Consider the following 16,665-nt stretch of genomic DNA (forward strand, 5'->3'; position numbering starts at 1 on the left):
AGACCCTATCTCAAAAAAAAACCCCATAACCAAAAAGATAAAAAGGGCTGGTGGAGTGGCTTAAGGTGTAGGTCCTGAGTTCAAGCCCCAGTACTGAAAAACAAAAAGTAGCAATTACTTTTCCATTTACTGTATAAAAATGTAAATTTATTGTGTGCTTTTTCTTTCAACCTTTAGGCTGTAAGACAATTATTGTGGAATAAAATGAGGCACAAACCAATGAATACAGCTCCAAAACATGCCCTGGTGCATGTGTGTGTGTAGACAGCTACATAGAGACACATACACACATATGTGCACAAACACCCATAGCATACACATTTAACCTTCCAAAGTACCATACGCCATTTAAAAACACAAAACGCGCCAGGTATACTGGCTTGCACCTGTAATCCTCGATACTCTGGAGGCAGAGATCGGGAGGCTCGAGGCTCGAAGACAGCCTGGGCAAAGAGTTCACAAGACCCCATCTCCAAAATAACCAGACCAAAATGGACTGGAGGTGTGGCTCAAGTGGCAGAGTGCTTACTTTGCAAGTGTGAAGTTCCTGGGTTTGATCCCCAGGATCAACACACTAAAGAAAAAAATAAAAACCTAAAACAAGTATTCTTCTCCTACTGCCTTCATCCCACATAAAACCCTAATGAAGTGGACAGTGGGTGGCTGGTGACCAGGGGCTCTGGGAGGTTCAGTTTTATCTCCTCTAAGTAAAGCAGTTAGGATGGAACTCATGGACTGCATCCTGTGTCACCTGCACCTCTGTGAGGTTCCACAGAGACAGGGATCTGTCCGTAATGTTTATAGAGACCTTTTCCTGACATACACAGCAGTTGTGCTCATAGAGGACACTTGGGAAATGCAGAAACATCTGGGAAAGAAAGCACACAGACGACCCACTGGCAATGTGCTGGTGTGTTTATTTCCTGTCTTTTTTCTAAGCATACAAAAAAATATATATATATATACACGCATAGCAAAAAGTGGTTATACTGTTTACAGAGTTTGACGTCCTGCTTTCTTCACTGAATAAAATGGCCTTGGGTTGCATTCACTTCCCTTAACATATTCTTCCCTATATTTTAATTGCCAAGATATTTTGATTAAAATTTAATTATATTTTAATTTTAATTATATTTTAATTGCTAAGAGCATCTTCTACTGAATGGATATAATGTGAAATAATTTTAGCAAGAATATTCATAATTGTGTAACATTAAAGTTTTCTTTTGTAATTTATGCTTATTTTACATAAAATTTTAAAAGCTATAAAATTTTAAAAGTACGTCACCTTTTTGACAACTGTTCTCCTGGTGCTTTTAAAACCCCTCCGTGTCTGGTAGGGCCCAGAGAGTCAGACACCACTTAAGCATGGGACGCCCTGGCATTTAAGGTCCCATTTCGATAGCCCATTTGCAAGTGACAGATTCCCATATTAAGTCACACGTGGACAACAGCAGGTCTGTTCGTGAAGTTCACCTGCTGAACGCCTACGAGCTGCAAAACCGGGTTTATGGGTTTGTGATCCAATCTATTCCTATCGCGGTGTATGAAGTGGATGTTGTTACCTGGAAGAGAGTAAGAATAAAAGGCTAAGGTTCACACAGTAAGGATTACTCAGTAGATTTACTGCTTACTAGACCAAGGAAGCTTTACAACTTTTAATTAGTCCAAAGGGAAAAACTAATCCCCCAGAGCACATAATTTTTGCTATATTGCCAGCATAACTTTTCATTATGGCAATAAAGTATGATAAGGGCGTAGTTAAATAAATGTGATATTTGATGTTTGTGAGATCCAGAGGAAGCATTCTTAAGTTATAAACTTCAGTTAGGTTTTATTAAATATAATTAAACAAAATGTCCTGTCAAACAGGCAGAACCCAGTATTAACATAGACATCAAGCTCTAAAATCACCTCTGATTCTTAATATATGTAATCATGGAACAAATCACTTGCTTCAGAAAAATTCACTCCTGAGGTTGAGGGTGGAGCTCAGTGCTAGACGCATGACTAGTGTGCGTGGGGCCATGGATTTGATCCCCAGCCCCATCCACACAGAAATCACTCCCAAACACTGATTTAATGTAGTCCAAAAGAGGTTTCAAAATAAGGTATTAAGTTGGGTGCTGGTGACTCACATCTTTAATCGTAGCTACCTGGGAGTCTGAGTTTCAGAGGATTGCGGTTCATGGCCAGCCTGGGCAAACAGCTTGCAAGACCCCATCTCCAAGATTACCAGAGCAGGGGACTGGCAGTGGCTCAAGTAGAAGACCACATGCCTGCAAGCATGAGGCCCTGAGTTCAAACCCCAGTACACCCAAAAAAAAAATAAACGGTGCAAAATAACCAGAGCAAAATGGACTGGAGGTGTGGCTCAAGTTGTAGAGCACCTGCTTTGCAAGCATGAAGCCCTGAGTTCAAACCTCAGTCCCATAAATAATAATAATAATAATAACAATAAGGCATAAGACAATCAGTTACAATACACACAGATCTCCACAATCCTTACATCAACTCAAAGAAGTCATAGCTATAGTCTGGGTGCTGCTTACTTAGGTTCTTGAACTAAAGACCAGAATTTTCACTTAAACCACTAGATTCAGTGGCACGTTTTCTGTACTGCACCCATCTGCCATCCACAGTACTCCTTAGGGTTAATATCCTAACTTGGCTCACTATCTAGTAAGGCGAGATGAAATACTGGGTTAGCCATGGTGTAGAGCTGTGTTTAAAACCACACCTAGTGCACAGCATCACGTATTCTTTTTGTGTTATGAATAGCACACTCCATGCTCTTCACTCTTACTCCACTGAAGGTGTGGTCAAGTAATTCAGAGACATAGAGAGGAGGAACTCAAAAAAGAAAAAAAAAACAACCCCTTTCCCGGCTCAGGATGGAAATTCCTCATTCAAAAATATGGCTCTGGGGCTGGGGGCATGGCTCAAGCACAAAGCCCTGAGTTCAAACCCAGCAGAGCCAAAAAAAAGTACATGGCTCTGGGAGCTAAGCCTGTAGCTCAGTGGTACAGAACTTGACTCACATGTGCACAAGGCCCTGGGTTCAACCCCTAGCACCACAAAAAACAAAAACAAAACTAAACAAAAAATCACACCTCTGGGCCAGGGGTGTAGCTCAGAGATAAAACACTTCCTTAGCATATATGAGGTTCTGGGTTTATACCCAAAACACCAACAAACAACATCCAAATGGCTCAATGGCTCTTGGGGCAAATTTACAGGACTTATTCTCATGAAACAGGGCTCATTTATTTACTTAGCTTTTGGTACTGGGGACTGAATCCAGAAAGCATGTGCACTGCCACTGAGCTGTAACCCCAGTCCTGAAGGGCTTCTTTTACAGTAATCTAACTGGTATAAATCCATGAGCAATAGGGAAAGGAAGATGTCAGTTGATAAAAAAAAAAAAAAAGCCCAAAAGTCCTAACATTCAGTCAAAAAGTCAAAATCCTCCTTTAAAGACTTCCTTTTAAAAATCTGGATTTTAGACTGGAGGTGTGGCTCAAGTGGTACGTACTGGGGACTTCAATCCCCAGTACCACAAAAAAAATTAAAAAGGAGAAGAAAAGAAAACAAAGGAAGAAAGAAAGAAAGAAAAGAAAATCAACTTGCAACACAGTGATTTAGACTTTTTGGCATTGCCATAAGTGGTGTTTATTCCTTATTGCAAACTTCAACATGGTAGAAATTCAACTCCACACTGAGCAGAGTGGCCCAAACTGATCAATAAAGTCATGAAAAGTATGGTTATGGGGTCTAAGATGACAATGAAATTTTTTTTGGTTGTACTGGAGCTTGACCTCACAACCTTGCACTTGCTAGGCAGGTGCTCTGCCCATTTTGTATTAGATATTTTTCTTTATGGTACTGGGGCTTGAACTCAGGGCTCTCACCTTGAGCCCTTTTTGTGATGAGTATTTTCAATATAGGGTCTCTTAAACTATTTGCCTGGGCTGGCTTCAAACCTCAATCTTCCTGATCTCTGCCTCCTGAGTAGCTAGGATTACAGGCATTGAGCCACCAGTGCCTGGCTGTATTGTTTATTTTTCAGATAGGGTCTCACTTTATGCCCAAGCAGACGTGGACCATAATCTTCCTATTTGTGCTTCCGTGCATAGCTAGGATGACAGGCGCGCATCTCCACTTCCAGCCATAGGTTGAGATGGGGTCTCATGGGCTTTTTTGCCCAGGCTGGCCTGGAACCCTGATCCCCTCAATCTCTTACTTTCTGAGTAGCTAGGATGACAGGTCCGAGACACCATGCCTGGCTTGGCAATTCTTACTGAATAAGCTGTCCCTGGGACTGACTTCCTTTCTGAGTCTGTGCAAGTCCCCTCATTTTGTTAGCTTTCAGTAAAATAACTAGATAGATTCTTTCATTGAGAAAAAAAAAAAAAAAAAAAGCGCTTGCCGGGCGCCTATGGCTCACACCAGTATTCCTAGACACTCAGGAGGCAGAGATCAGAAGATCATCCATGAAAACCTATCTTGAAAAAACACATCACAAAAAATGGGCTGGTAGAGTAGCTCAAGGTGTAGGCCCTGAGTTCAAACCCTAGTAACACACACACACACACACACACACACACAAAAAAGTGCTTGATGATTTTTCTCTAAAAACTGTTCACCTGGACTGGAGGTGTGGCTCAAGTGGTAGAGTGCCTGCATTGCAAGCTGGTAGAGTAGCTCAAGGTGTAGGCCCTGAGTTCAAACCCTAGTAACACACACACACACACACACACACACACACACACACACACACACACACAAGTGCTTGATGATTTTTCTCTAAAAACTGTTCACCTGGACTGGAGGTGTGGCTCAAGTGGTAGAGTGCCTGCATTGCAAGCACGAAGCCCTGAGTTCAAACCCCAGTCCTACCAAAAAAAAAAAAAAACCTGCTCACCTCCACTGAGCTATTTATGAAATTATTTATTTCTTTCTTTATTTTTGGCTGGGTAATGAACCCAGGGCCTCATGTGCTAAGCCAGTGCTCTCCCTCTGAGATTTTGAAGACCATAATAGTCATACATAAGTCACCAGCTCACAGCTGACTTTTCCTATCCCAAAGCCCTGCACTTATTCAGGTATAGAACTGTGTGTAGAACTCATCACACTCACAAACTTCAAAACACACAGAAGCCTCTGAAGACAGAAGATGCCCCTATATTCTATTAGCCCATGCTGCCCATTTTCACATGGTGCCACCTACTGCAGAAAATTGGTGGCCTTTGGATTTGTAAAAGCCACCAAAGTTAATGGCTGGACCTTGGCCTTGAACTCACCTGGACCTAAAATAAGGGTTCCGCCTTGCTGAGCCGGGTCTCCTTGGAAATCAAAAAGAGGTCCAGTCACTGCCCGCCACAGGCTCCGAAGGCTTCCTGAGAGCAGATTTGACTTTACGTGAGGGCTCTGTGCTGAAATAGTAAGAAGTGTTTTTTGATTAATCATTTTATATTTCATTAGATATAAAAATTACTACTGCTATAAAACAGTCTCAGCTAACACTCCTGTAATCCCAGCACTCAGGAGGCTGGTGCAGGACGGTCACGAGTTTGAAGCCAGTTGGGGCAACACAGTGAGACCCTCTCTTAAAAACTCAAAAGATAATTAATTAAAAAAAAAGATAATTAATTAAGACAAAGATGTGACTCTCTGGTGTCACATCTTACTTTCTTTACTCCTACGTTTAGAGCAGAGCATCTCACTTTCTACTTGCCTTTTTTTCTTCCTTCAGTATCTTCTCTACCATTCACTGTTGGTGTTTTGCCAGTTCATGCTTTGTCTAGTGTTTAACAACACCCTTGCCTTCTATGCCCACTAATGCTAGTAACACCTTTCGACAGTGGTGACGACAGAAAATGTCTCCCAGGGAAGGCAATGTCCCAGTTGAGAACTGCTGCTTAAAGGAAGAAGTGAGCACAGACCAGGATTGTCTACACAGAACAATGGCAGTTATAGATGTCTCACATTGGAATTGCTGCCATCTTAACTGTCCATTTACACTCTGTTCAGTCCCTCACCTACTGACATTTGGTTGTGGCACAGAATGTTAGATGTTGGTCACAAAACTTTCTCCTCCTTCTGGGCCCACAGATAAACTACACTTCCTAATCTTCCTTGAGGACAGGATGGCCTGTGACTGTTCTAACAATGAGTGACACAGTCACTTTCACACCGAGCTCCTGAAACCTCCCACACTTGATTTTCTGCCTTCTTTTTATATTCTTGGATGGCTTGGCTGGGAAATGACAGAACTACCTCATGGAATGGGTCTGTGTCCCAGAACTGCTAGGTACATACAGCACTTGAATAGACATACCCTTCTTGAAATTGAAAATAAAAAAAATACCCTTTACCAAAAAAAGGTGGCTCATGCCTATAATTAATTCTAGCTACTGAGAGTGTAGAGATTAGGAAGACTGCGGTTTGATGCCAGCTTGGGCAAAAAGTCTGAGACTGCCCATCTCAACCAAAAGCAGGGTGTGATGTTGTATGTCTGCAATTCCTGCTACGTGGGAAGTGTAAACAGGAAGATGATGGTCTAGGAAGGCTGGACATAAATGCAAGACCCTATTGAAAAGCAACTAAAACAAAAGGACTGGTGGTGTGGCTCAAGTGGTAGAGCACCTACGTGGAAGGCCCTGACTTCCAACTGCAGTACTACCGAAAAAAAGAGTACATGAATTTTAAATTACAATTGCATAATATATTTTAGTGCCTTAATCTTCAAGTAAGACTATTCTGAGATGGATCCCAAATTTCATGCTTTATGGGGAGAAACCTTTAGAAAAAGTTTATGAGAAACTATTACTTTCTGCTTGGACATATAATAGTTTAATACTATAAAACAGAATTTATATACTACATAACTATACAGTTATTATGTATCAAATAAAGTTTATGTAACATATACATTATAAATACATATTTATATAAATTTGCCTGTGCATTATATACATATCTACATGTAACTGTTCACATTACATATTATATAAATACAAAATATATTTTAAGGAGTCAAAAGATTTGGCTGCATCCTCCTAATTACAAGCATTTATTTGGTTTTAAATTCACCCATTTTCTTTGGGATTTCCTATCTTTATTGTGGCAAGGTCTGAAACTCACAGTTTATATACCTAAAGTACTAAATCATAAACAGAGCTTACACATGGGAGACTGTTACAGCACATGACACAGTGTAGCAAAGTCAGGCTCACATCTGTATTGTTGCAGTCTGTACTGGGAGGGGACAAGCTCCTGTTTATGCTAGCTCATGCTCAGTTTTAATAAAGTTGGGTCACTTTCTTCAAAAAATCAGCAAAAGGATCATGACAATCTACTCACAAACAGCCCAGACCCATCTCTCCTGAGCCCCTCTCCTTTCTTCCTACCTCATGACTACAACCCTTGTAGTAAACACCACTGCCTTGTTCCTTCTCCACACAGAGTATGTGACTGTCTCCCACAAATGGATGGCTCCCCTACTGCCTTCAGAATACCTGACCTCTCTGGCACGTCATCCAGATTCAGGTCAGTCAGCCCCAACCTGTCCTTGGCTCCCACCAATTACCCACTGGCTCCTAGGTTTGAGCCAGAGGCAGGGACCTGCACTTTTCCAAATGAGTCACATTTCCCCATGCCTTTGTGCAGGCCTGTAGACGGCATTAAAATCTCTGGAAGGCAGGGACTGTGTCTTGGAAGCATCCAATCCAGTGGTGTCACAAACAAGAGCTCAATAACATTCATAGAGAATGACTGATCTGAGTGAGAGCTCTCTTGTCTGACATTTCAGACACCAAGCTCTTCCTACCTGAAACACACATAAACAGTTCAACTAAAGTTTACTAAGATCTACTCATCATAAGCAATTGTGAAAAAGGGCAGGGAATGTAGAAAATATCAAGCAAAACCATCAAACACTTCAACTAACTATACAGTTCCACACAGTAACCTCAGTGCAGTAACAGAGTACACAGAGAGGTCCAAGGAGGGAAGCAATTCCTGCTTGAAGAACAATGAAGAGGCTCTTTGGGTTGGGTTTCAAATGATTAAGGAGAATTTCTTCATTAAAGGACACGGAGTATCCAAAGCCATGGTGTTGACATATGAAACTGTGTGAACTTAAAATTATTTTAACTACAAAAATAAAATGTACTCATAAAAAGTAAGTTGTGCCAGGTGCTGGTGGCCTGTAATTCTAGCTGACCAGGAGGCAGAGATCAGGACGATCAAGGTTTAATCCCCAGTCTGGGGAAATAGTTTAAGAGACCCTATCTTGTGAAAAACCAGAATAAAGAAGGGCTGGTGGAGTGGCTCATGGTGTATGCCCTGAGTTCAAATCCCAGTACCTCAAGAAAAAAAAAAAAAGAAGTTGAACAGAGGGCGTGGGGCAGTTCTAGAGCACTTGCATGGCCTATGTGAGCCCCTGGTATGACTCCCAGCACTTCTCAAAACAGCCAATTTTCTTACTTTCATACTAAGTAAACAGTGCAATAACTTTTTGGTGTGTGATGGGATTGGGGTTTGAATTCAGGGCTTCATGAATGCAAAGCAGGCACTATACAGCCTGAACCACACCTCCACTCCATTTTCCTCTGGTTATTTTGGAGAAGGGGTCTTGGGAGCTATTTTCCCAGGACTGGCTTTGAACTATGATCCTCCTGATCTCAGCCTCTCAATCTTCTCATCTAGCATTACAGGCATGAGCCACCAGCACCTGGCAAGAGGCTATATCTTATGGGAAATAGTATCATAACATACAAAAAGAATGGGCAAGTAGAACCTTTTGGAAGTGATAAAATTATGACATTATTTGTGGAGTCACAGACGAATTCTTACCTCTAAGGTTATCAACCTCTATGTATCAAATATGTACAACTTCACTCTATATCACAGACAAGAGCTACTGGCACTCAGCAAATCTGTTAAAACCTTTTTAATCACACACACATATACACACTGGTCTTTAACACTTCCTGTTTTCACAAAATTTCAATCATAACTGAAACAATGTCCTGCAACTTCCTTTTTTTCATTCAACAGTACTTTGCCAAAAGCTTCCCGAGTCATTTGCTCTGGTTTGGAAGTGTCTCCCAAAGGTCCATGTGTCGAAGGCTTGGACCTCAGCCTACAGTGCTATTAGGAGGTAGTGGAACCTTGAAGAGGTGGGGCCTTGTGGAAGGAAGTGAGGTCACCGGGGGGCATGCCGGGACCCTGGCTCTTCCCTCTCCTTTTGCCTCTCAGCTACCATGAAGGGAAGAGGCCTCCCTACCCTGCTCCCCACCATGCTGTGCTACCTCCATACAGGCCCAAAAGTAATGGAGTCAACTGACCAGGGACTGAAACCTCTGAACCTTGAGCCCAAATGCACCTTTCCTCCTTATTAGTTATTTATCTCAGGTGTTTTGTCACAGTGCCATGAAGATGACATGCACCTGGAAAATGAATCCTGGAGCATGGTATCTACAGACTAATTACTGGATTAGAAAAAGCAGGCTATTTATAAATGCACCACTTGTCTCTCTATGCACACACATGCATGTGCAAAAATACACCACCAGTCTATTTTATTTGGGGCATGTTAGGTATTACCTGAGGAGGCAATTTCTTCACCTCTTTTCATTCCCAATCTTTTATAAATTTCTCTCTCAGGATCAACATAGATTTCATGAGAATATCCAGTCAGTTTGCAGAAGGGCTGAAGAGAAAATAGTTGGAATTTTTATAAGCCCAAAGGAGAGAAAAGTAACAGTAATGTAAAAGTAACTAATCAGCCAATGTAGCCTATACTCAGTGGCTCAAATGATGCAATTTTTACATCTGAGACAGGTTTAAACTGCTTGTTCACAAATTCACTAGACATTTACCTCAATATGATGATACGATGACTGTCCAATCACTATGATGGTGACATTTGCATCCTTGAGGAGAAAGAAGGACACAATCATATAATTAGAAATTATATTTTCTACAACTTCCCCTGATTCAACACTAATGCCACATATAGGCTCCTAGAAGAATGGAAGAAAACTGCTAAACTGTACAAGTCATAGAGAAGAAACACATGCCAAAAATGTTTAATTCAGTTGTTCCTTTAGGAGAAAAAAGGAGCACCTATGTATTATCAGAAATTACACAACTTCCCCTGATACAGCGCTAATCCACCTAGCATTAGCTCATAGGCTCCTAGAAGAAAGGAAACGAAGAAAAAAACAGCCAACTTGTTTAAGGTATATCAAAGAAATGTATGCTAACAGTGTTTAATTCACAGGATTTTTCTTTTTTTTTTTTTTGTCAAGAAAGCATTTCAAGACTTAAATGTAAGACCTAAACCTGTAAAACATAGGGAAAAAGCTCAATTGGTTTGGACAAAGATTCTTGGATATGCCCCAAAATATAGGCAACAAAAGCAAAAATAAACAAACAAGGTTGCATCAAAGTTAAAAGCTTTTGCACAGCAAGGGAAACAATTAACAGAGTGAAGAGACAGCTCATGAATTAGGACAAAATATCTGTACAGAGACCAAAATCTAATACATATAAAGAACTCAAGCATCTTCACAGCAAGAACACAAAAAATCCAATTAAAAGATGGCTGAAAGTGGGCAGAGGATGTGGCTCAGTGGTACAGTGCTGGCCTGGCATACAGAGTCTCAATTAGATCTCCAGCACTGAAAAAATGCAATGGACAAAGGACCTGAATAGAAATTTCTTGGGGCTGGTGTCACAGCTCAAGTGGCAGAGTACCTGCCTAGCAAGTGTGAGGCCCTGAGTTCAAACCCCAGCACCCCCAAAAAAAAATTTCTCCGAAGACAAATAGCCTACAGGGACATGAAAAACAGCCACATTACTGATCTTTAGGGGAATGCAAAATAAAACCACAATGAGCTAACACCCCCCACCCCAGTACAAATGGCTATTAATCAAAGGACAAAAGATGAATGTTTGTACGAATGTGGAGAAGTGAGACCCCTTCCACACTGAGGGTGGGAAGGTAAATTAGCACAACCATTATGAAAACACCAGTTCTGGATATATATTCAAAGGAAATGAAATCAGCATGTCAGAGAGAGAAGTGTATTCCAACGCTCACTGATGAACTTGTCTCTTTTTTATTTTGGTAGTACTGGGTTTGACCTCAAACCTGAACTCAGGGCCTTGTGTTTGCTAGGCAGGTGCTCTACCACTTGAGCCACACATTCAGCCCTTTTTACGTGATGGGTTTTTTCGAGATAGGGTCTCCAGAACTATTTACTAGAGGTTGGCTTCGAACCTCAGTCCTGTGGCTCTCTGCCTCCTGAGTAGCTAGGACTACAGGCGTGAGCCACTGGCGCCCAGCTGATGTACTATTAGTAACTAACACGTGAAAGTGTCCATCAATGGATAACTGGATAAAGAAAAATGTGGTATCACAATGGGAAACTATTCAGTCATGAAAAGGAAGAAAAATTTTTTAAGAACATGGATGAACCTGGTGGACATTATAAGCCAGGCACAGAAAATATTGCACAATCTCACTTACACTGTATATGGAATCAAACTGTGTAATTCAAGCTGGGTACTGGTAGCTCACACCTGTAATCCTAGCTACTTGGGAAGCTGAGATGGGGAGGACTGCAGTTCAAAGCCAGCTTGGGCAAAAAGTTCTCAAAATCCCATCTCCAAAAATAGGCAGACAAAAACGGACTGTTGTGTGACTGAAGTGTGGTGTGCCTGCTTTGCAAATGTAAAGCCCTGAGTTCAAATGCCAGTCCTACTAAAAGAAAAAAAGTCTAATTCAGGGGCACACAATTGTAATCCTAGCTACCCTGGAGGCAGAGGGAGGAGCATGACAGTCTCAGGCCAGCCACGCAAAAGTGTGAGAACCTATCTGAAAAACAAACTATAAGCAAAAGGACTGGGACATGGCTCAAGTGGTATGTATAGGGCTTGCCTATTAAGCTCAAGGCCCTGAGTTTAATCCCCAGTACCGCCAAAAAAGTCTAGCTCTCACAAGTAGACTAACAGTTAGCAGAGGCAGAGAAAGGAGGATTCAGAATAAGGTTTTGCTCATAGGGTAGAAAGTTTTATTGAGGTAACAGAAATAGTTTCAGAAACCTGTCACACAGCATGGTGACTATAATTAACAATGTATTGTATCCAGGCATTGGTGGCTCAGGCCTATAATCCTAGCTACTTGGAAGACTGAGATCAGCAGGATCACAGTTCAAGTCTAGCCTAGGCAAATAGTTTGTGAGATTCCCATCTCCAAAAATAACTAGAGCAAAATGGCCTGGAGGTGTGGCTCAGGCAGTAGAGCAACTGTGTTGCAAGTGCAAAGCCTTGAGATCAAACTCCCATCTCACAAAAAAAGCATACTTCAAAATTCCTAAAAGCAGTCTTCAAATGTTCTTTAAAAGTTTGTTAGATGATGGTTTTGTTAATAGCCTGATATAATCACTCTATAATACAAAAATGTATCAAAAGTTACCCCTAAACAAAAGAACAGTCAACATTTTTCTGCAACTGGGCATGGGGGAAGGGCACAACTGTAATTCCAGCACTCAGATGGCAGAGGCCAACCTGAGCTACATAATGAGATGTTGTCTCAAAAAGAATTCTTTTTCTTCAAAATGATATGGTCATTTACTAAGCTTTCCCCCAAAGATGTACATAATAAAACAGTATTTTTAAAAACCAGGGTTACATCATCAGCCAACTTTATTGTTTCAAATCCTAATTGATAAAGGTCTATGGGAAAACAGAACTTAGTTTTACAAAGGCTGCTTTAGGATATAGTAGTATTTTCCTGTACATTCACGCAGGCAGCAGCAAATAAATCCTGGCAGGAGTGGGTCTCTAATGTGCATCTCCAGCTACTGAGGTGCAGGGAGACATGGGGAGAAGGGCTGGGCTGGGGACACCTGCTGGAAGCTCTAGCCGAAGCATTTGGAAGGGACAGGGTGTCCAGAAGCAGGACTCACAGCATTTGTTAAGGGACAGGGTATCCAGAAGCAGGACTCACAGCATTTGGAAGGCTCAGGGTGTCCAGAAGCAGGACCCACAGCATTTGGAAGGGACAGGGTGTCCAGAAGCAGGACCCACAGCATTTGGAAGGGACAGGGTGTCCAGAAGCAGGACCCACAGCATTTGGAAGGCACAGGGTGTCCAGAAGCAGGACCCACAGCATTTGTTAAGGGACAGGGTGTCCAGAAGCAGGACTCACAGCATTTGGAAGGCTCAGGGTGTCCAGAAGCAGGACCCACAGCATTTGGAAGGGACAGGGTGTCCAGAAGCAGGACCCACAGCATTTGTTAAGGGACAGGGTGTCCAGAAGCAGGACCCACAGCATTTGTTAAGGGACAGGGTGTCCAGAAGCAGGACCCACAGCATTTGGAAGGGACAGGGTGTCCAGAAGCAGGACCCACAGCATTTGTTAAGGGACAGGGTGTCCAGAAGCAGGACCCACAGCATTTGTTAAGGGACAGGGTGTCCAGAAGCAGGACCCACTCCCGGAAAACTTACTTGTAAGAAACTCTTGGGGATTTTGGCCAGATCTTCTACGTATTCTTTACAGATGTAACACAGGAAATGCTGAAATCCAACAGGAAAAGGGCAAGTTAGCACGCTTCGTAACAGGGACTGATCCCTCCCGATGCGTGACAGTGATAACGCAACCCCTCTGCGGGAGGAAAGCATCAAGATGCCAAAGCGCCCAGTCCTTGCGTGCTGCCCCGCTAGCTGGGAAAATGGCCTTCCCGTGGTGGGGAGGCTCTTTTCCTTTTCCCCGTTTAAAGGGAACGGCAGGAGCCCGGCGTTCGGAAGGCCCTGAACCCCAGCGGGAAGAGCTGGGCCCAGCCCACCCCATCCAGATACCTCCCTCCCTCCTAGCAAGCGAGAGGGTTCGCTCCATTGCCCGCAGCCCGCGCTCACCCGCACGAAGACCACCACGGCCCGGCGCTCCCGGAACAGCGCACCGAACGGCACCCGCTTCCCGGAGGCGTCCAGCACGGGCAGCTCGGCCACGGCGGCTTCCAGGGGCTGTCCGTTCTCGGGGCCGGTGGAGGCCGGAGCCAGGGCCAGGCCGGTGCCGCCGCTGACCTGCCGAGTGACCGGTGCGGCCATCTCAGCGGCACCCTAATGGCCGGGTCGGCCGCCGGCTGGAGGCGCGCCAGGCCTGACGGGGCGTGACGCAGAGGACGGGGCGCACGGTCGTGACGCAGGGGGCGCACGGTCGTGACGCAGGGGGCGGGGCGCACTGGCGGGCCTAGGGGGCGTGGCCGAGGGCGTGACGCAGAGGGCGGGGCCAGCGAGGCGCAGGGGCGTGGCGGAGAGGATGGGGTGGAGGGGGCGGGACTTCAGGGAGTGGCGGGAGGCAGGGGGCGGAGCGAGACGCTCGGAAATGACCTGCACGGGGCGGGGCGGGCCGGCGGGAGGAGGGGGCGGGGGGAAGGGGCGCGCCGGGCACTGCAGAGGTGGAAGTCAGGTGTGGCGGAAGGTCAAGGCCTCTGCCTGCACTGTAGCGCTGGCCAAGTGCAGAACGATCGCGGGCATTGGGACTCGGCTGCTTAGGGGAGGGAGACGGAGGCCATCCTAGAGTCTTGTGGAAGAAGTCAGCCCCGTCCTCCACAGCTGCTTGCACAACATTAGTCCTAACCCAAAAACCCAGGCGTGGAGCCAATAAAAACTGATTTCCTACACAGGCCGTCCACACCTATGATCCCATAGGATGCTTTTCCTTTTACTCCTTTTCTACCCACCCCCTTCCTAGGTCCAAGTTTTCCCTCTGTCTGTCTCTCCTACATCTCACTAACAGAGAGCAATGCAAAAAGAAAGAGAAAAAATAATAATAATAATAAACAAAAGAACAACAACAACAAAAAGAAACAGAGAGCAATGCAGACCTTACGTTCAGAGTTCAATTAAAATGCCCAACATTTGATCAGGAAAAAAGTTAAACCTGCACAAGAAGTTGAAGAGAAATGACAAACTACAGTGGGTGGCACGCCTTTATCCATCACGCAGTTCCGCCTTCGTTCATCACGTTAGGAAGATGAGAGACATTTCTGTCAGTTTAGAAAAGTGTCAGATTCCCTTTGGAGGGATTGTTTGGTTGGCTGGGTTTTCTTGGTTGTGCTGGACGTGGAACTCAGGCCCTTGCACATGTTAGGGGTTTGAACTCAGGGCTTCTCACTTGCAAAGCAGGTGCTCAACCACTTGAGCCACACCCCCGGTTCATTTTGCTCTGTTTATTTTGGAGATGGGGTGTCTCCAACTATTTGTTGGGGCTGACCTCAAATCCCTATCTTCTCCATCTTAGCCTCCCAGGAAGCTAGGACTTATAGGTGTGAGCCACCTGCACCTGGCTGCACCTAACTTCTTAACTTCTTTTGGCTTCCATGAGCCGAGACAAGTAGAGACACCACAAACCGAGAAAGTTTGGGAGCCTCTCTTATTTTTTCAGACAGTAAGCTCCTTGCCTTCTGAAGCCTTATTATATCAGAATCCTAAAATTCATCATGACCCAGTCCCTCAAAGCTCAGAAAAATGCCCAGGACAGATGGAGTCTCAGCTGTGCACTGCCCACCTGCTTGCCAGCTGAGGGAGTCTGGAAAGCAGGAGTGGGGTTGGTTTTATACCCAACCCCACTCCCCTGGGGCATGACACACTGAGCCAAAGCCTCCAAGGACATCTCCTCTAGAGGGACTAGATCAGAGCCTGGGTTTTAGGCCAGTCCCTCCCTATCTCAGGATATTACATTCCCAGATTTCACAGCTATATTTTGACAACTGCAAATGAGAAGTGGGAGAGAACCAGGCTGGTCCAAGGCCCCCAGAAAACCATCTGGCACAACCTAACATTCATCCAGTTCTATTTCTATTCGGTTGCTCCAGAGATGAATCTCACCCAACTGTGACTGTCCAGATTTCCTTGGCTTTTTTGCTAGCTATAGTCTCTAACCACAGTCTCACACTGACCTCCCAACAGCTGGTCAAAGCTCTCCAATGCTCCTGGTTGAGGCTGGAGGCAACCAGGCTGTGCCCATCTCTTACATGCTCCTCTCAAGGTCTGGACAGAATGACCTGGGAACAGAGATGGGTCTTCTTATACAGCACTCAAGTTCACCAGCAAGAGCAGAAGCCTCAGAGTCCTTGCATAGATAGAGCATATCTGTTATTAGTTCATCAAGTGTCCCAGCCCCATTGGAGAGTCCTGACCTCCTGACTTTGGTTATCAGTATGCTGTATACTTCATTTTTTGGAGCACTTGTAATTATAAAAACAAAATTAGTTTGTCTTTTTTGTTTGTTTGTTTTTGGCATTTCTGGGGTTTTACTGCTTGAGCCACACCTCTAGTCTATTTGCTCTGGTTATTTTGGAGGTGGGGGGGGGGTCTCAGGAACTATTTGCCTAGGCTGGACTTAAGTCATGATCCTCCTGATCTCTGCCTCCCAAGTAGCTATGTCTCAGTTTGTTTGTTTGTTTGTTTTCTGATGGCGCTGAGGTTCGAATTCATGGCCTCATGCTTGCTAGGCAGGTATTCTTATGCTTGAGCCACTCCACTGCCACCCAGGCAGCTAGGATTACAGCTATGAGACAGGTGTGCACTGCGAAGGTCATTGTCCACCTTGTTCTTCGTATCTCCAGAATGTACCAGAGCCTGTTA

The 16,665-nt window shown here is 44.2% G+C and overlaps 1 protein-coding gene across 1 annotated transcript; it reads right to left on the reverse strand.

The window, feature by feature from the left end:
* Positions 1 to 887: 887 nt before the first annotated feature.
* LOC141415587 (peroxiredoxin-like 2C) lies at positions 888 to 14,202 on the reverse strand. Its single transcript, XM_074052531.1, has 6 exons — positions 13,933 to 14,202; positions 13,525 to 13,593; positions 9,888 to 9,941; positions 9,613 to 9,718; positions 5,304 to 5,435; positions 888 to 1,565 (listed from the first exon to the last, which is right to left on the reverse strand). Exons 1-6 carry the CDS (start codon positions 14,122 to 14,124, stop codon positions 1,438 to 1,440), a joined length of 681 nt encoding a protein of 226 aa, XP_073908632.1. The 5' UTR covers positions 14,125 to 14,202; the 3' UTR covers positions 888 to 1,437.
* Between the last annotated feature and the right edge of the window lie 2,463 nt (positions 14,203 to 16,665).

This window comes from Castor canadensis, chromosome 13, assembly GCF_047511655.1.
Source record: "Castor canadensis chromosome 13, mCasCan1.hap1v2, whole genome shotgun sequence".
Taxonomy (NCBI): Eukaryota; Metazoa; Chordata; class Mammalia; order Rodentia; family Castoridae; genus Castor; species Castor canadensis.

Coding starts and splice junctions, on each gene's coding strand:
- LOC141415587 (XM_074052531.1), bottom strand. CDS start 14,124: ATGGCCGCACCGGTCACTCGGCAGGTCAGCGGCGGCACCGGCCTGGCC. Junction 9,942..13,524: donor TCCCCAAGAGTTTCTTACAA/GTAAGTTTTCCG, acceptor TTTCTCCTCAAG/GATGCAAATGTCACCATCAT. Junction 1,566..5,303: donor AACCCTTATTTTAGGTCCAG/GTGAGTTCAAGG, acceptor ACTCTCTTCCAG/GTAACAACATCCACTTCATA.